At 50.0% G+C, this 20,247-nt stretch overlaps 1 protein-coding gene across 1 annotated transcript; it reads right to left on the reverse strand.

Annotated features, from left to right (window-relative positions):
- Nucleotides 1-230: 230 nt before the first annotated feature.
- Nucleotides 231-19,962, reverse strand: FBXO21 (F-box protein 21). Its single transcript, XM_048323264.1, has 12 exons — nucleotides 19,719-19,962; nucleotides 16,667-16,802; nucleotides 14,457-14,551; nucleotides 12,695-12,816; nucleotides 10,897-11,043; nucleotides 10,261-10,394; nucleotides 9,910-10,046; nucleotides 9,247-9,423; nucleotides 8,426-8,558; nucleotides 5,930-6,120; nucleotides 4,890-5,047; nucleotides 231-1,897 (listed from the first exon to the last, which is right to left on the reverse strand). Exons 1-12 carry the CDS (start codon nucleotides 19,931-19,933, stop codon nucleotides 1,719-1,721), a joined length of 1,824 nt encoding a protein of 607 aa, XP_048179221.1. The 5' UTR covers nucleotides 19,934-19,962; the 3' UTR covers nucleotides 231-1,718.
- Between the last annotated feature and the right edge of the window lie 285 nt (nucleotides 19,963-20,247).

Here is a 20,247-nt window from a genome sequence, read left to right on the forward strand (position 1 = left end):
CCTCCCTCCAAGTTCATGTCAGTGCAGACCTGGGACAGCGGGAGGTGTCCCTGTCCATGGAACAAGAGGAGCTTCAAGGTCCCTTCCAGCCCAAACCATGCTGGGGTTGTGACTCTATTTAAAGACACAGCTCTGCTTGGAGCAGAGCCCCTCAGCACTGCTCACACTCTCCCCACAGGCTGCTCCTCCTGGAGCCCCCAGACCCCTGCAGACCACCACCACCACAGCGCTGGGCTCGCAGCATTTATTTCCACAGCAAACCAGTGCTCAGGGTTGCAGGAGGTGACATGCAGGGCAGGCATTGCTGGAGAGGAGGGCTGTGATTCCATGTGGAGATACCTGTAGTGCGTAAGAGACTAAAGAGCATCCACCTACCTCTACAGGGCCCTAATTGTCAGCTCGGAGAGAAGAATTACCGTGTTGCAAGTGGACAGTGACAGGAGACACGAGCTGCAGCTACTCTACACACATTGCTTCAGAAACCACAAAGATATGCACAAACACCGTGTCACTCTGCACCCCACAGCCCCTGAGCCCAGAGGAAAACCTCTTCTGCAGTGGTTCTGTCGGGGCCTTTAAGTCAAGGTTAAAAATTCATGTGCTTCGAGCTGCTAAAGCTCCTTCCTCGCAGGCAGCCGAGTCTGCGCTCCCTCAGAATCCCGTTTTCTTTTGGCAAGAAGGAAGAAGGCCTCAAGCTGCAGGAATTAACATCTTGCTTCCATAATGGTTTGGCTGACTCCAGGGATGGCCAGGCTCCAGTCATCATTCCCCTCTATTGCATAAATACCTACTGGAGAAAAAACTTGGAGATGGCAGCAAGCGGCAGCTCCGCGTCCATCGGAGTCATTCCAGCGCTGCCCTCGAGGTCCCACCACACATTCCCTTGAGGGTCCAAATCCTCCTGGGAACACTCACAGCTGTGCCACGGATCCCACCCTGGACACACACGATGGACAGACAGGAAAGCAAGGTCAGAACACGGGCTGGGTGTGTTCAGCAGGTGTGGAAAAGGGCCAGGAGCTCCTCTTCTGCTTTCGGAGTCTCTGCCATCGGCCAAGCGGCCACCTGGCCCTCAGGGTCACCACGAGCCTCACTGCTGCTGGTTTTGTGGCTGGAACTCTCTCCCAGGCCCATAAGGATATTGCCAGGCCCAGAAGGATATTTAGGACTGGGACAGTAGCTCTAGGTAGGACCAATCAGACTACAGAGGTGAAGCAATACCTGACCCAGAAATTCAGACCGGAGAAGACAACAGTGAAACGCGAGAGACTTCAAAAACTATCGCCTGCATGGGATAGACACTCAAACCAAACCAGACAGACACAGCCAAACAAGAATCCCACAATACTGCAAGGACAAGCAACTTCCTGTCAGAGGGGGGTCCTCCATATTCCACACCAGGATCTCGCTGTGCTGACCTTCTAAGGCCACCACAGAACGAGCAGAACGTGCGGATCCTTCCGAAGGACAACACTCCTGGCATGGCTGTCCCTGCAAGAACCTCCTGCTGGGCCTCAAGTACCAAAGTGTCCCTGTGCCTTTGGGCCAGGCTGGGCAGGCAGACAACGGGAAGATGCTGTAGCACCACTTTCCAAGTTCAATGCAGTCTTCAATGCATTAAGCCAAAGGATTGTCACCAAACTTGCTTCCCACGCAAGTTCTGCAAAGAGGGTAAAGCTACACTCCAGCTGCTTCTGTCCCCAGGCTGCCTTTGGCACTCACTCCTTGCCTGAACTGTAAATTTTCTGCACCGTGGCTCGAGTGAGCTCCAAATCCTCCGGGTACCGAATTTCCAGCTCGGTATTTGCCAGGTAGTGAAGGCCGGTGAACTCGGAGAAATAGCGGCCGATGTCGGGGTGAGGGATCTCCCGAGGCTCAGAGTTGTGCTCCAGGTTCTCTGTGAGGGAAGGAAGGAATCAGTTACCACCACAGGAACAGCTGCTGCAAGGCAGCCAATCCTGGGCCTCCCCCAGGCCTTGTTTCTGTCTCTAGAAACACCAGTTCCTGGTGCTTTAAAGAAAAAAACCCAAATCCAGGAAAATGCGCAGAGCAAGTCAGTGTGAGTGCTCACATAGAGCCTTACCTCCTGATGACCCCACTTACCAGGGATGTGGGAAGTGTTTTATGCCTGAGATTGCCTGGCTTTAGGCTGGAGGAGCAGGATGCTGCTCCCACTCTGCTACTCCCGGGACTCGGTTGGGAGCACAGGGAGAAGCTGCTGCACTGAGCTCTGCTCCTCTGATCCCTCACAGCCCTTGGGGGACCAGTTTTAGGAGAGATTCCCCTCAAATGCCCCAAGGTGAGCCCACCTGCACAAGGCTGTCCTGGCAGAGGAGCCAAGAGCTTCCTCCCTCAGCCTGTGCTTTCACCATCATGCCAAGGCCCAGCCTGGTCTTCAGCCCTGCCTCCAGCAAAATAAACTTCCCCAAGTCCAAACTTCCCCAAGTCAAGTGCAAGTTCCTAGGAAGGACACGTTGATTCCTTCCCACAGCAGCTTCTTTCCCCCTTTGTCCTACAAGATAACCTGATTAGGCACAAGGGTTAAACTCCACTAAACCCCAAAGGTGACCCCCAAACACTGAACCCCAAAGGTGACCCTGGCCAAGGGCTGCTCTGCTCCGCAGTGTCGGCGCAGAGCAGGGACTGGGAGTCAATCCCACAGGCAGGAGCCCTGCAGCACTCCCCAAATGATGTCATTTTTTTTCCAGCAGTGCCAGATAAAACAGGTAGTATTAGCTAGGAAAAAAAAAAAGCTGCATCAGCATCAAAGGCTGACTTTGGGCAGGGCAGGAACAAGTTGGGATGCAGAGAATGTCATTCAGGAACAATCTGTCTCTGAAATCCAGTTCATTACAGGGAGCAGAGGATTCCTGTTAATCCATGCAGGCTCTTTGAAGCTGCTGCACGTCAGGGTGTGCAGCCAGCAGCACCAGAGCTTTCCATCCCTCAGCAGCCTGCTGCAGTCCTGGAGGCTTGCAAAGGACCTTTTTGGATACTGCACCACTGCGGAAAACAATTTGCACTGCTGAGTGCTCTGCAGCAGCATGGCTGAGCTGGGAGCTGTGCTCAGGGAACTGCAGGGATGGAGCTGCAGGGATGGAGCTGCTGGGATGGAGCTGCAGGGATGGGATGGAGCTGCAGGGATGGGATGGAGCTGCAGGGATGGGATGGAGCTGCAGGGATGGGATGGAGCTGCAGGGATGGGATGGAGCTGCAGGGATGGCAGGGGGGAGAGGCTGACACAGGCGAGTTCAGCACAAGGTGGGAGCCTCCCAAGGGTGCTGACGAGCAGTTTGGAGCCAGAGACCTCTCTCCTGTGCTGTCACAAAGCAAACAAAACAGAGACAAGAGTGGACAGGTACCAAACTCCCTGCATGACACAGGAGTTCTGGAACCAGCTACACTCAACCCACAGATTTACAGGAAGGCCTCAAACCGAGGTACATTTAGCTATAATAAGCTTGGTGTTATTTCTGAGCTGGTTAAATTAAACTCCACATGAAGATTTGTTTAGGATTCTCTCAGCAAAAAACTCTCACTCCCTCCCTCCCCAAAGTCAGGTCAGGAGGATATGAAATAATCCTTCCCAAATGACCTGAGGATGTGTTTTAGAGGGGATATCAATAGGCAGCAAGAACAAACTCTTCACTTTCCCCCAGCAGTATCAGGACTCTTGGATGCCCCAGAGATCCAGCGATAAGAGTGTCTCCTACACAGAGATAACAGTGTCAGCCTACCCTGAAAGGCACCGTGGGACCAGCCAGGCTTCTGTTTGTTTACACATCATTAGATAAAAGATAAGTGATGACTCAGCCCCAGCAGCTCTGGGGACAATTACCTGATTAGGTAATTACCAAGATGAGTATTTCAATATCAACCCATAGCACACGAGAATTTCTGGTTTTTAAGACTCTCTGAGAGGCCAAGCCCTGCCTGATCTGAGCCATCAGGCTTTGCCACTTCATCTTTTTGGGCTGCTGAATATAAAAAAGCCACTCTCAGGACAGTGGGAAACACCTGCACTTTAAATCTACCGAGGGAGAAGTGTCCCTGCCTGTAAAACCACCTCTTGTCACACCCCTTGTCACACCCAGGGGACCAGAACCTGAGGGAGCACCCAGGGGAAGGGCATTTTGGTCAGCATTTTCCCTCCAGCAGCTTCCACATCTCCCCTGAGCCAAACACACTTGGGCTGTGGAGCTGCCCTGCCTGGATGAGACCTCCGTGTCACAGGGGGAACACAAACGTGAGAAAAATGAACATTTTTACAATGTACACAGTCACAGGCGTGCTTTTGCTTTGTAATTTTCTTTAGAACTTCAGTTCAACACCTCTTCCTGTCTCCCAACCACACACTCTAACCATCAGACAAGAGTTTCCCGTTATGGTTTGTTGCATAAAGCACACGTGACACAGACACTTCTAAAGCTCTCTGCACTTATGAAGAGACATTAATTTTTGTTCTGGCTAAAAGTGGCACTAAAAGCCACGTTATCTGTGTTCCCTGGGATGTGACAGTGGCCAGAACCATGTCCTGACCAGCAGCTCCTCAGTGCTCCCTTCATGAAACCCCATTTCCAGGTCCTGTCCAAGCACAGCTGTCAGGAGCTGCTGACAGACCTTCAGCCTGAATTATTTCTTTCAAAGCAGCAGTCAAGGTTCACACCATGAGAGTGTCCAAAACACTTCTGGGTAAGAGGAGATCACACCAGAGTGGGTCCTTCATGTCCATTCCCAGCAGTGCTGATTCCTTGCAGAGCAAACAGAGCAGGCCACGACTCAGGATCATTTCCTTCCTACCTCCACCTTTCTAACCCTTGTTAATCACACTTAATGAATCCATTAAGCATCCCTTTGTCCTGATGTGGACAGAGAGTGCTCCTGCTCACCTTGGGCAGCGTATCTGCAGGAGCCATCTTCCACCAGGACGTTGTAGAAGGGCTGGTGGGGGCCGTGGGGGAGGCTGTGCACGTTCATATTCCGGATCCACTCGTGTCCCATCATGCAGGCAGGATCCCAGCCATAAATCACACAGTTATAGCCATACCTGATTCAAGAAATGGCACACAAAGGCTGTGAAAAGTCCAGAGCCAGCTCTTTCTCCTCAAGATTAATAGAGCACAAACAGGACAGGAACCTCCTGAGAGCTGGCACAAGGAGGAGAGGAACAAGAGGGAAAAAAAAACAATTCAGAAAGACTTTGAGGTTATATTTTGAGGTGGAGGGAAATGACTATGAATGACTGGATAAACAGACAGGAATAAACAGCTGAAGACAAAGGAAAACAAGATGTGAGCAAGAAAAGAGAATGGGAAAGAGCCTGGAAGTCAGCAGACAGAGGCGGAAGCAAGAAATAAGGAGGGCTCACCCACCCTGCTGGGCTGTGCAGTTACTCCAGTGCTCACCACACAGACAGGGACACCAAGCCACTGCTATCACAGAGTACTCAAGGGATTAACTGGGACGTGTTACAGCTGTCACTGCTGATGCCCCTAAAAGATGCTCTGGATGTCTGGCCTGGCTCTCTGGCAGAGCAGTGCAGGCAGGAGCACAAAGCCTCTGTGCAGTGCAGGAGCAGGGAATGAGAGCACAGGGAAACATCCATAAACTGTCCTGGGAATATCAGAATCGATTTTGAAGCTGACTCTGTTGCACAGTGCCTCATTAAGTGACTGCTGCTGTTTCCTGGAGAGCTCTGTGCTGTGGGGATGTTACCTGTGTGACACAGGGTGACTCAGACAAGCCAAGCTCTCTACATTTGCTCTCTCCAGGCACTCACAGAGCTGCTCCCATTTTCCTGCACAGCACGGACGCACATGCCTGGCATTTCCCACTCCTCCTTGGCACCAAAGCACGTCTCACTGCTGTCAGCACAAACCCTTCTGCTCTGCTGGTACAGAGCTGACTGCGGGGAAGGCCCCAAGCTCACCTCTTGTGTTTCATGATGAGCCCAATGGAGAAGCAAACCTCCTTGTGCTTCTCATCCGAGCGGTGCTTGACCTCGGGGCCCAGCTCCTCCTTGCGCCGCTCGATGTGCTCCAGGGTGTGCTGCACCAGGTACCCCACAGCCCCGTGCTGGGATGGGTCCAGGGCCTGGATGTGCTGCAGGATGTCCAGGACCTTCCAAACCACAGCAAAAACAGGTTCAGGACACAGCCCTGCAGCAGCACATCACCTATAGATACATCCAGATACATTGCTGGGTGTAAGCGCCCAGGCCTGAGATCCCCCTACACAGAGCTGCTTCCTGACCCCCACACACTCCCAAGGAGCTCTTCCTCACAGCCCATTTCTACTTTTCTCTTTGTAAAGCTCCCAGCTTCCAAGGAAAGGCACTGGAGAGCACAGCAGCTCCTTAAAACAAAGCCCTGTGAGTTCATCACGTCCCATTTGGTGACCACAGACCATCTCTCAAGGTTTCTGGCTATGAGAATGCAGTTTCCAGTGTCCCAAAACGCTGCTGGGAAGTGATTCCAGGTGACTTCTGCTGCTCTTGAGAAGTAATATTTTAACTTAAAAGAGTTTCTCAGCATTTCTGTGAGGTGCAAAAATAGGGCAGCACAGGAGGAAAGTAACCTCCATGATGCTTTCCCAGGGAATGGTGAACAAGACAGAAAAGCTGCTTGTCTTAGGATGACTGAAGAACACAAAGCAGCAAGCCCTGCAGATCCAGAATTCCAGCCTCCCAACACCCTCTGGCACAGCATCAGAGCATCTGCTGCAGAGTTTGTTAGAGGTAGGAAATGCAAACTTTAATTTTTTGGTAAAAGCAAGGAAAAAAAACCCCAATCTGTCGTGTAAACATGTTGGGAAAAGACACACATTTGCCTCAACAACAAATACCTCAAGTCCCAAAATCTGCCACAGTTTGGCACCTGGCAAAAGGATTGTCTCCTTGATCACAGGTTTGATCATTAAGTTCAGAGTAGCAGCAGAAGAGGAATAGAAATCTCAGGCTGTTCAGCATGAACAGCAGCCAAAAACTGAGGAAAATCAATTTAAATAAAGGACAGGTGAGTAATTTATGAGAAGAAACACAGTTCAGGCATCTTGGCCACTTCAATTCTATTAAGAATGATGTGAAAATCCTGAAAAATCCTAAAGGAAGGGGAAGGAAGTAACCACAGCTGCCAGAGATTCTTGGGAATTTCATTTACTGTTATTTACAAACATTTAGGGCAACACTACGTGCAGCTCTGCAGGTCTTTTAAGATTTTCTACTCCTGTCCATAAATCTGGCAGAGCCTGTCAAAGCTGGTACATTCTGTCCTGTCAGACACAGCATTCTCTCTGGTTAGCTGCAATCCTGCCTGACAGCCTGGAATGACTGGATGCAATCCCGAAAAACCCAAATTTGCTCATTTCCATTGCAGCTGGTGCAGAGAACTCAGTAGCATTCAGCCCTGGGGTTGGGTTATGTGTTCTGAGGGGCAGTAAATCCACGTCTGGTGCTCTCCAAACACATCCCTGAGTGCCAGGAAGGGGCAGGAAGGTCCTCCAGTTCCCTGTTTATGTCCAGCAGCCATTTCAGTGAGTCCCTCCCACACACAATTTTCTTGGTGCTGGTATTTCTGTGGTGACCCTAAAATTTGCTGCCATAAGAAAGGAAGGCCAAGCTTAGCACGGCTTGATCTTCAAAGGGAAGGAGGCAGCTTCTCCAGCAGTCCTGTTCCAGTTGATTTGGTGGGAAGAGCTCTGCTTTCTGCTCAGCTGTCCAGCCAATATTCCTGTCCCCTTCCCAAACCTCACAGGTGGAACTGGCACAGGGAATTCTGAGCAGGGACATCTCCTTGCTGCCGTGACACACTAAAGAAATTAAGATTTTTCTGAGTTACAGGCTGTGCCCCTGATTCAGAGAAAGCCCTGGATGACCCAAACAACCTGGAAATCTCAGCACCTTCTTTCCCACACTCCCAAGATAACAGGACTGGAGTTGTCACCCTGAAGGAAAAGGAATTCCAAGGTCAGGAATATCAAGCTGCTTTTTCACAGGAGCCACAGATTGCGTGGCCAAGGTTGGGAGAACAGCTTTGGTTTTATTTGTAAAAGATAACTTCCTGCAGTTTTCTGATAAGGGAATTGCTCCTTTTCCAGGAGCCCAGCAAGAGTTTCACCACAATTTAGGCACAGAGCAAACAGGATGCTCTTATAACTCACAGTCCACGGGCTTGGTGGCAAGACAAGCTGTAAATCATAAATTATGACTCAAGGCTGCCCCCAAGTCTCCCCTAGGACAAGCAGGCAAGAATCATCCACCCTTCCTGCTTCAAACTGACTCCCTGCAATGTGAGAACTCCTCCAACTGCATTTATTACAGAAACAACTCGTGGCAGACTGGAATGCAGGCTGACACAGCGCAAAATCAATAACCCAGTGTTAATAGTGCTCAGCCTACCCAAAAACATTCCCCTGAGTGCCCAGGTACCTTTTCTGGCCAGATTCCCAGGTGGAAGTATAACCTGGCCTGGAGCATGAGGTGCTGCACATTGTCTGGATACATGGCCAGGTACAGGTCCAAGGAGTCTCTCAGGAGCTGGTAGGACTGGTCAGTGCTCTCTCTGCCAGCAGAAAGGAAACTCAGCTGTGAGGCTCTGCGACCCCCATGGACAGGGGGAGTCCCCAGAATGATGCTGCAGGTACAGCATGCTCACAACAGTGATTCCAGCATGGATTGTCACTCACCACTCCAGCCTGCGACAAGGAAAAGCGATCCACAACTGATCCCTGAACTCTGCCCTCCCACCCCACTGCTGTTCTCCTTGGTCAGATAATCCCACATGGAGAATTCACTCCCCAAGCCATTTCCTTTTGGTCCCCTGACACCTAGAGCAATCCTTTCACTCCTGTCAGTCTGTCTATGGCTGCTTGGGAAAGGGATTATCAGGAGCATTTGAAAACAAAACATAATGTTCTACACACCAAGAGTAACTCTGAAAATGCTCACTGGAACATGGGGGTTGTGCTTACCAGAAGGTAACAAAAGGCTCTGCTTTTAAGGGATGGTGGATGGTCCCTGTCAGCTTTTCACAGAGAAAATGAAACACCTTTTCTATTTTCTTGAGAGAACCAGTTTTACCAAATATTGTTGTTTCCACTCAGATGATTAAAAGCACCCAGCCAATGCCTTGTGACACATGGAATTTTCAGGATCTCCTGGGTTGAGTGACACCTTTTGCAAGCAGCAATATTGGATATGGAGACATTGTACCCTGGGTCCTTTTTCCCCCCAGATGACCCTCAACTCACCGTTTCCCAAGGTTCAGGAGATTCCCCACCATCCGCTGCAAGACCTCCTTGGAAGTCACCACTCCATAGAACTCCTCTGTCACGTGGTGCCCGATCAGGTACTCGCACTCCTTCACTGTCAGCTGCTTCCCCTTCCCAAAGGCATCGATGTAGGTGTAGTCAAAAATATCTGTGCTTCTGAAGAGGCAACAAAGAGACCAAACTGTGATCAAGGGTCTCGTGGTAGAGCAGGATTTGCTGTTCCTGTTCTTCCCTGGGTCCTTCACTCCTCAGCTCCCTCCTAAACAGAGATTACCTGGTACCTTCTCTCTTTCCCATAATTCTCACATCACCTCATGGGTACTGTTACTTCAGGAAATCTGTTCTTATTCAGCAGCAGCAGAGCTGAGCTCAGGAAATCCTTCCTGAAGATCTGATCTTTCCCTCTGTTTAATTTCAGATGGAAAACAATTAAACATTCTCACAGAGGTCTAGAGCAGGAAATCGGTTACCATTCGGCAGCAGCAGAGCTGAGCTCTAGGAAAACTCTTCTAGAGGTCTGATTTTTCCCTCTGTAGAGGCAGATGGAAAATAATTCAACACCCTCACACAGGTCTGGAGCTGTAAATGTGTTCTGGTTTTTGTCACTGTGGGCACAATTTCAGAGCTCAGCAGGTCACTCACCCTTCTTTCCCTTGACACCACCGCAGTAGGAAATGGCTGGGAAAGTTGACAGGCTCCAGTTTGACTCCCAGCTGCCTGGCAATTGTTAAATAAAGCACAGACAAACTGATGGGAATTCCTGTCCTGCGGATCAGAACCTGCGGGAGAAAAATGTGACAAAAACACAGGTGGGATTTAAGAAAAACATCAATTTCAAGGGTGGATTTCACAAAAGAAAATAGAACTTGACAGATTATGCACTGAAGAATGACGTATTTATTTAAGAGTTGCTCTTCACAGAGAATTATTTGTCTGGCTACAAATAAAGCCTTGCAGCCTCCCAGCTTTTGCCTAACACACACACACACACACCTGGTGAATGTAGGAATTCAGGGAGTTGTAGTAATCCAGCTCATTTCCTTTGTATTTGAGCTGCTCATACAGGACACAGTTCATGGCATCAAGAACCTGCCTCTGAAGTTCCACTTCTGGAATGAGAACCTCTCCTGGAAACACACATGCAGTGAAATAAAGACTGAGAAAACAAGAGCACTCAACCCTTATGCAATGCAATTTTCACGTGGACAGGCTCAGTCCCTCCTCGAAAGCCAGAAATGACGCAGTTTATAAAACCAAGGAGCAAGATGCTGCCTGACCTTTGGAGATGATAAACATGCACCTTCCTATTCATGATTTTCTGAGACTGGCAGGAAAGAGATTGTTTCCCAGTCCCACAGCTCTACTACAAATAACAGGACTATTAAGATTTCAGGGACAAATGGGAAAAAAAAACCAATTCCCCTCCCAATTCTTTTTGCTTAGCATCAGATGGACTGAACCCTGGGCTATTGAACAGCTGTTTCTTGAATGATGGCTTAAGTAAATGTCAGAATTTTGTTTGCTAGGGGATAAAAACAACAGCTCTTTAAGCTGCCGCAATTCCAGAGCTGTTTCAGCCGTGCAGAGGTGCAGGAGAGCCCTGCAGGAAAGCACATTTCTGTACAGTACCTGCCTTGGAAGCCAAGCTGGGGTGCCTGGGGTTCTTGGTCCGCAGCACTTTGCGCACTTTGTCTGTGATATCGTCCACCTGAGCCTGGACACTCTTCAGGCAGATGTCTGACAGGGGGTTGCAGTACTGATCAATCAAAACAGCACCTGGAAAAAACAAACTACATAAGAAACAGGACTTGAGTTTTTCCTTTGCTTGGTTTTTTGCCTGCTCCACATTCCAGGCATGCAGTGAGCGGTTGCAGCGGAACGGCAGAGCTCTGTGTTTGAAACCTGCAGTCATCTACTGGATTTATCACACAAAAGGCACAGAATAAGCTGACACGATAAATCACCAGCTGAACTCAGTATTCTCCTCTCCCCCACGCTGAAAGGGAGCTGTACCTTGAGCAGGAATGCTGCTGGACCAGGCTTGACCAGCTCTGTGCTCACACCGCAGCCCCTGGCACCTTCCCAACCTACAGAGCTTTTTATTCAGAGCCTGACACAATCCCAGCTTCACTCAAACTGCCTCAGTTTTGATCTCTCCCTGTCATGTCCTCTGTATCATCCTTGTTCATCATTTCCTCGTCTGCTACATCCATCTTTCTCCTCCACACCTGCTCTCCATCTTCCCAACACAAACCAGAACAGAACAAACTTTCATGTTCCTCCTACCCAAGCCTCTGCAGGAAAAAACTTCCTTTTCACAGAACCTTCTCCTTGGCACCACTGCTCTTTCCAAAGCCTCCCTAGCGTTCCATCTTTGGGATCAGCTGTAAGGATTTTGCACGGATCATACCTCTTCCAGCCTCCTACAGGGCTTTGTCAGCATGTCCATGACAGGCCTGTAAATCAAGGAATTCAGCAGGGCCCCGAGCCGTGGCTCCTTTCTGTCCTCCCGAAGTGTTCCCTGTGCTCTGACCAGGTGAAAATTCCCAAAAAACTACCAGCTGGTGCTCCAAAGGCACCTCCACGGCGGACAAATTACACGTATTTGTGACACACATGACTAAGCCTCATAATTAATTTGGTTTTTTCTAGAAAAGGCCACTTCTTGCTGTCCCTTCTTGCCCTAACAGCCCATTCTTCAAAGTCTATTGCTTTGGTGTTACTCTTTCCTGGGACATCGTGGAGTGTGTAGCAAGAGGAAGGGACTCTTCCACAGCCACCGGCAGCTTCAGAGCTGTTCAGAAGATTGAGAAGGAGAATAATCCACCAGACTGAGGACACGAAGAGCAGAAGAAGCAGAAGAAAGAGCTTTTTCTTCCTTCTCAGCAGGTGTAAGTGCCCTCCCACCACGTGACTGGACTTGGATCTGTTTCCCATCAAAGTCCAGCACTCAGCTCCTGAGACACTCACAGTGCTCAGCAATTCCCTCTGCTTGCTCCCTGCTCTGATCTGAGGAGCTCCTGGGAAAGGGGAAAGCAGGGAGCTGACTGGGAACCAGCTCGGCTGAACGCAGCCCAGGGGCCACAGCTGCAGTGTCAGTAATTAGGAAGGATGTCGAGCTACAGCTCATTTTTCTCAGCACCCTGCTCAAGATTCCAGTGTTTCACCATTTCCTGCCTCCCAGCTCAGCTGTCCATGGGTGATCCTTCACACACACAGCAAGGACAGCACCTAATGCCATCCCGACATTTTAACCAACGCTGCCGCGGGATGGGAAGGATTCCAGGCACTCCCAAAATCCAGCCTGAATTCTGAGCCATGAGCCAAGGGCTTGCTGGAATCTAAGCAGGGCAGGCTCCTTGCAAATCAAACCATGATGGAGAGCTGTCATTAGGTGTTCTAGCTGGGCTTTCTGCCATGGACTTACCCTCCAGGAACGACTGCCGCTCCGTGGGGCGCTGCAGATATTCCTTCAGGTTCTTCAATATATTCTGCTGCCGCAGGAAATAGAGAATTTTCTTTGCATAGTACTTCCAGGTGAGACCTTTCCTGCACAGTTAGACACAAGAAGAAGCATTGCCCTCAACAGGTATTTGAAGGGTGAACAGTTGGTTTTTCCAGCGAACACAAGTTTATGGTTTCGATTATTGGTTTGCTCCACAAGCACTGTCACTGAAAGTCAACCCAACAGGGAATGCTGAGAGGAATTTATCATAAAAAGCCACACAGCTTGCAAAACCTTGCTCCTATCGTCTCCAATTCTCATCCTATCACCAAGATGTAAGTTTGAGAAGACGCATTATCATGGGAAACAACGCAGATCCTAATTAAAGGAGCTCAGGAATATCTGATTAAAATCCTATACTTTATTCATAAAACATTACCCTCTGTCTGACTGCATCTCTCCAGAGTCAACCCTAACGCATCCTCTCAGCATTAAAAATAGATGGATGAGGGACATGAATGTGAGTCCAACAGCATTCAGACGAAAAACACAATTCCCCAGAGGAAAACCAACTCTGTAGCTCAGAAAAAGCAGGAAGAGATCAACAGTTGGTCTGTAAATGACACAATTCCACAACTTTTTATAGGAAAGCCCTGTCACTTTCTAAGGCCTCTCCATCCTCCTGGACAGCAGGGCAATCAAACCTCACAACACTTTATCTTCTTCCAATAAACTGGGATCCTCAATAGGGACAACTGCTTTACTGGGATATCTTCCAGGGAAATCATTTAGCCTAATGCTCCTGAATGGCAATGACTACAGCTTAATCAGGGTGTAATTAGCATCAATTCTGCTTTATGGGGAGGCATTTGGCCAGTGCAAAGCCTCAAAAGCTTTTGAACCAGTTGTCAAATGAGAGATGCTCAGGCCCAGCTCAAATAGAGAAGGCAATAAAACGGATGGGAAAAGGCAAAAATGAGATGATTGCCATTCCAGTTGGGTTTTTTCAAGCTCTATTACCAGTCCCTCTAATCAAGGCTATTAGACCCCATTAAGAGCAATCTATCACAGCTCAGTACCACACCAAACCCAGCATGGTTAGGTGGCACCAGCAGAAAAACCTTCAAATAAAGCAGTGATTTACTCATCTTGCACAGTGTTAATCAAGGTGATGAGATTACCCAGGCAGATGCAAACCAGGAGTTTTATTCACCAGCTGTCTGAGTAATTTACAGACCTGCAAATTCTGCAGTGGCCGAGTTCAACTCTCTTCCTATTTGGGGACAAAAATTGTACCAACCTACTCCAGCCCTGAAAGGAAAGAAAAAGCTGGAATTTCATGGTGGCGATCCTGAAGGATTCCTGCTTCCCTCTGGTGCTCTGGCCTCACTCTGCAAATCAGTTCAGCAAACTAATCCAGGCTTAAAGCAGAAAGGAACAAGAGGGAACTGCTGAGGCAGAGATGAGGGTACATGGGACATGTCCCAAGAAATGCCATGAGCTGGCAAGGAAATAAACAACAAAAAGCAACACAAAGCCAGAGGATTTTCTTCTTGTGGGACAAGGTTTCCATGTTTTTTTCTGGAAACACTCAATTTGTCCTGAAATCAGGCCTTGGCAAGCCTGGGGGTGTTGTTTAATGAGTGACCAAGGGCAGAAGCTGAGGTCAGGCATTAAGCACAGTGTTTTTCTCCTGGAGCTGGTGAAAGATGGAAATCCCTGCCAGTTCTCACCCCTCTCTTACCTTCCTTCCATGTTAAGGATGCACATCAGCTCATCCTCAAAGAAATGGCTCGGGCAGCCCAGAGTCTCAATGTCACTGAATCCGTCACAGGGGACCTGCCAAAGCAGACAGGGAGTTATGCACAGCACCACAGATTCTCCCAGAATGTCACTAAAAGACTCAAAACCAAATTTTTTTCTTTTTTAATTTATGAAAGATCTTAAAAATGTCCTGCCCGCCACAAACTCACAGTTCTGTCCTCATGGATTCATTATTCCACTGAGAGCCCCAGGAACATCCTACAGCAATTTCAGCCAAATTCTACAGCATTTAGGGCTCTGATGCTGAGTTAAGGACCAGCACAATCACATCTCATGCAGGGTGGGCACGAGCTGGAAGTGATTTTAAGGTGGAATCAACTTCTGCTTGTGGTTGACTGAACCTCTCCATACACCCGCCCTGTGCAGGAGATTAATCCCAGGTGAAGGAATGAAGAGGCAGGAGCCTTTATTTTTTGCAACAACCACTTCTGCATCCATATTCAGAACAGCTATTTTCTTCCAGAACTCAGAATTACTTTTTAAACTTTGGCTGAACTGTAAAAAAAGCCCTGCCTTTCAAGCTCTTCGCTATAGGATATGGGCTCATATATGGGTTGAAAGGCTCTTTCTCCCAGCTCTGAGCAGGGAATCAAGCTGCAGTTTCTGGCCCCACAGGAGATGGTTCTCATTATGAGGCCTTTGGGCACTGCTTAATGGTCTCTCCAAAGTCATTGCATATGTGATTAAAACAGGAGGAATCCAGGAGCTTCTTCTCCCAGTGAATGCTCTGCCAATTCTCCACGGACAAATGCCTGCCTGCTGCAAAACAGAACAGCCAGGAGACACCAAACACCCACCTGGCCCCACTGCCTTCCTTTTGCACACCATTTTGGCACAGGAGCCATAAAAGGGGGGCTGTCTAGTGGCTCTGGTGTGAAATTTTGAATTCAGCCAAAGTTACAGGCAGCATTTATGCTTTATCCACAGAATTCCAGGCTGACCCAGTTGTTCAGCTTGCCAAAATCTACAGGCACCTACTAAGCAAACAGCCAAGTAACTCCTGTTTCATGTGCAAGTCAGTGTGAGACACCACATTTTCACCTTTTCCCCACTGAACACAAAACTATCTTGGGGTCATGGCCGGCTGGAGAACTTCAGAAACACACTTTGCAACTGAGTGGCCCTGTTGTGCCTTGCTCCTGAATTCAAAGGGCTTGTGGCAGCTCTCAGATCCCGTCCTTGCACAAGGGCTGCAGAGAAGCTCAGCAGCTGTGCTTTGTGTCAACAAACTCTGCGGCCTTCAGAATTCCCAGAGCCAGGGTTGAGCTCCCAGCAGAAAGCAAAGAGCTTTTAGGGCTGAATGCAATCCCAGAGCGTGCTGCACTCTACACACCTCTGGATTTGGAACTCTCTTCCCCCCCTCCTGGGCAGCATTTTCACACAAAGTCTGGAAATACAAAAGCTCTGACTGCACGGTTCATGTGGAGAGCAGTGCAAGAGAAACTAATGAAAAGTATTGATCACAATCAAGGAAGGTGAATCTTTGAATTATTGTGGAATCACGGAATATCCTGAGCTACCACAGGGATCATCCAGCCCAGCTCCTGGCCCTGCACAGACATCCCAAAATCCCACCCTGGGCATCCCTGGCAGCGCTGTCCAAACGCTCCTGGAGCTCTGGCAGCCTTGGGGCCGTGCCCATTCCCTGGGGAGCCTGGGCAGTGCCCAGCACCCTCTGGGGGAAGAAAAACCTTTTCCTACTATAAATGATAACAAAGACTAAATAAACACATTTTTAAAAAGGCGAAACCCCCTGAGAAATAAACAACTTTTGAATGGTTTAGGAATTTTTAAAGAATAATATCCCCTGCTGATGTGAATGCTCAGCCAGTGTTGAGGAAATAGCCTCAAGCTGTGCCAGGGGAACTTTAGGTTGGGTATTAGGAAAAACTGACTAATTGAAAGGGTTGTCAAGCATTGGAACAAGCTGCTTAGGGGAGTGGTGCAATCACTGTCCTTGGAAGGGTTCAGAAAATGTGAAGATGTGGTGCTTAGGGACACTGTTCAGTGGCTGGACTCGATCTTGGAGGTCTTTTCCAACCTTAATGATTCAATTAATGATTCCATGAATGATTACATTAAACAAGTGGCCAGGTTGGTGCACACACACATATCTAGAGGGTGACTTACATGTTCTGAGAAGAACCTTTTGGAGAAGGAAGCCACAATCCTCTGGGCTTCCAGCCCCGCGTTGTGCCGTGCCTTGTACTCCTCCAGCCAGCTGACGCTGTCACTGTGGCTGTAGTACTTCAGCAGGGACGGCCACCTGCACAAACAGAGACAAATTAACAGCAGCAGTAACATTTCACATCCCTGAGAACCTCCAGAATGTGAAACTTAAGTAAGCACATCACTTGAGGAGCTGAGCCAGTGCCCAGACACTGCCCAGCTTTAAAGGAATTGTATAAAATTACCTCAGACATCAAAGCGCATTAATGATTATTTAAAAGCAAGCTCTCCTGAAACCTTCAGAGGCTCCCACTCCAGGATTGCAATATCTAAACATCCTAAATGCTTCAGTTTTATAATTAAAAGAGTTTACCACAAAGAAGCATCATGTGGAAGCCAACCTGGCACTGAACAGAAGGGGAGTTCTTTGTCCTGTGTTCTTCCTACCACCTCGGGGAGCTCATTAAAAGGCTGCACTAAACACAGCTCCCTCCACTGCCCTTGCTGGTGGCAACATCTACTGGAGGAAAACAGAACCCTGAAGTCAAATCGTGACAGCTGAATGCTTTTGCAGTTTGGTTTTGAGACAAGAAATAATTGTTTGAAGAAAAAAAACCCAACCCAAACCTCACAGCTTTATTGCAAAAAAACCCCCTCCTTTACTTAGACTCAGAAGTCCACACGTTTCACAGCTTACTCAGAATTTCAAGGTTCAGCTGAAAATCCAACTTCAGGGCATGTTCTGGGGGCTGTTAGCAGCACCTTTTTGAATAAAGTGGGTGTGTGGTGCCATAACACAGCTTTGTGCCATAAAATATGTGCCAGCACTGCAATTCCTGCTGCTGTGAAGACACCAAGATCACTTGTGTGAGAAACATGAACAAGAATCAGCACAGATGGAAATATTTTGGAAAGAAAGCTGAGAGAAAGGGGTTTTCTTTTCATTTGCTGGGGCATTCATTCCACATTTTGAAATGCTGTTCATCATTACTGGTTTATACTAAACATTTTCCTTCAGCTCCATGGGCTGTCTCAGGTTCTTTTCAGATCATATAAATATATATTGATATATGTATTTAATTTTATAAATAATTAGAAGGCCAAACGTTTATATCCCTAAATTGCCTTAGGTTTTTTTCAGGTTATATGTATATATTTAAGTTGCTAAATAGATAAAAGGCCAAATACTGAAATCACTCACCCTGTATAAAAATTATGACCAGTGCCCAAACCACACCTGGGAGATATTTCACTGCTGGTTAATAATAAAACTCCCCTGCAATTTTCCTTCCCAAAATAAAGTCAAATAACCTCACATTACATAACAACCTCTCTCCTGACGAATCCCTGGCCTTTCAGCCGCTGCTGAGATGCAGCCACCTCACAATAACCCTCACCATCCTTCATTTTGGGGTGAGAAAGGAGAATTTCAGGGCTTGAAAGGACAGTGAGAATTTCAGGAAGACAAAGTGCCACTGCTCATGATGGAATCCAACCAGGATGGCAAGGTCAGGGTGAAACCTCCTGCCAAAAATTCCATTACCAAGGAGAGAGGAGGAGAGCAGCGTGTGCTGATCCCCCACCCTATCCCATTCCAGCTGCTGGATCCCAACCAGGGTGAAACTTGCAGGAATTCCAGCCACGGAACCGGTGACAGTCAATGCCAGAGCCATGGCTTGGTGGACTGGGGAAGCTGGAATCGTTCAGCAGCTTTGTTTCCCCCCGTGAAAAGGGAATAATCCCCTCATTTGGGCTGTGCTGGATTTCAGGAGCCAACTGGCAGTTGGAGAAAGCAATTCTGCTGCTTTTCCTGTGCCAAAACAGACAAAAGCAGGTAACAGATCAGCAGGTGCTATGCTGGACAGCCTCGGGGATGAGTGGAGGTGCCTCCAGGACTGCAGAAACCAGCACAGCATCAACAGAATCACACCCAGCCCTCATCCCCAGCCAAAATATGAACGGTTTCACAGAGCACAGCACCCTGTGGCTGCCCCTGGGGAAAACAAAACTCAACAGCAGCAAAACTCCATCCCAAGGATTTGGGTATCTGCAAGAACAGTTCTCCCCAAATCCCCACAAATAAACACCTCACTGCTGTCCAGCACCAGTCCTGGGACCACAGAAATCTTGGCCTTTGTTTTGGAAGCTCCTGGAGGGGTCGGGGAGGCCAATGCACAAGCCCAGTGCGTGGTTCCACTGCCAGAGCCCAGGCTGGGCCTGGGAATGCAGGGGATCCACGTGCCCGGGTGTGGAAGGGGCTGCAAGACGGATCTCTGGCCAAGGGGGATCCCCTGCAAGCAGGACGCTCAGCTTGATCCCTCCTCACAGCATTTAGGAGGGAAGGCAGCCTTGCAAAAGCAAAAGTCCTTATAGAAGTGTGGGACACCTGCCCGGAGAAGCTGCGGCTGCCCCATCCCTGGAAGTGTTCCAGGCCAGGCTGGATGAACCTGGAGCAAGCAGGACACAGTGGAAGGTGTCCCTGCCCACGGCAGGGGGTGAAACGATGGCTTTAAAGCTCCCTTCCCACCCGAACCTCTCTGTGCCTCCATGATTCCACCCAGGCCGCCGCAGGTTCATCCAGCCCCTGACGAGCTCACCACGGAGCCGGGAAGACACGCAGGGATCAGGAGGTGGCGGCGGCACTTCCACCACCCCAGACACACGCGAGCCTCCCAGGCCGGGCCGGTCCGACCACCCCCGGTGCCCCTGAACCCCGCGGGTGCCCCTGAACGCCGAGGGTGCCCCTGAACGCCGAGGGTGCCCCTGAACGCCGCGGGTGCCCCTGAACGCCGAGGGTGCCCCTGAACGCCGAGGGTGCCCCTGAACGCCGAGGGTGCCCCTGAACCCCGCGGGTGCCCCTGAACGCCGAGGGTGCCCCTGAACCCCGCGGGTGCCCCTGAACGCCGCGGGTGCCCCTGAACGCCGAGGGTGCCCCTGAACCCCGCGGGTGCCCATTCCCTCCCGTCCGAGCCCGCGCCGCGCCGGGCGGGCCGGGCCGTGCGGCGGTGCCCACCTGAGGCGGAAGCGCTCCCGCCACACCTTGCCGCGGGGCTGGCACGCCTCGCGCAGCCGGCGGCAGGTGCAGGACACGCGGCCGATGTCGGCGGCGCCCAGCACGTCGCAGCAGAGGATGAGCTCCAGCAGCTCTCCCGGCAGGTCCGTCAGGCCCGTCCCGCTGCCGCCGCTGCCGCTGCCGGGCCCCGGCGGGCCCGCGGCCTCCGCCGCCATCTTGGCTGTTTACCTGCGCTCCGGGGCCGCCCGGCGCTTCCGGGGAGGGGCGGCCCGGGGAGCGTCCGCCAAGTGCGGCCGCCGCGGCGAGCGCAGAGCGGGCTAAGGGAGCGTCTGGCAAGTGACGGGGGAGCCGCAGGGGTCTGTGGTGGGATCGGTATCGGGAACGGCGGGGATCTGTCAGTGTGTGTGAGCATCGGAAAGGGGGCCAAAAAGGGGCTCATCAGTGTGTGTCAATGGGTGCCAAAAAGGGCCTCGTCAATGTGTGTGAGCATCGGAAATGGGGGGGCCAAAAAGGGCCTCGTCAACGTGTG

This window comes from Corvus hawaiiensis, chromosome 18 (assembly GCF_020740725.1).
Source record: "Corvus hawaiiensis isolate bCorHaw1 chromosome 18, bCorHaw1.pri.cur, whole genome shotgun sequence".
NCBI classification, from domain to species: Eukaryota; Metazoa; Chordata; class Aves; order Passeriformes; family Corvidae; genus Corvus; species Corvus hawaiiensis.

Excerpts from the sequence above, each read along its gene's own strand:
- FBXO21 (XM_048323264.1), bottom strand. The coding sequence starts at position 19,933 with ATGGCGGCGGAGGCCGCGGGCCCGCCGGGGCCCGGCAGCGGCAGCGGC. Across the intron at positions 16,803-19,718 it reads CGGGAGCGCTTCCGCCTCAG|GTGGCCGTCCCTGCTGAAGT; the intron begins GTGGGCACCGCC and ends CTGTTTGTGCAG. Across the intron at positions 5,048-5,929 it reads CTCATCATGAAACACAAGAG|GTATGGCTATAACTGTGTGA; the intron begins GTGAGCTTGGGG and ends TTCTTGAATCAG.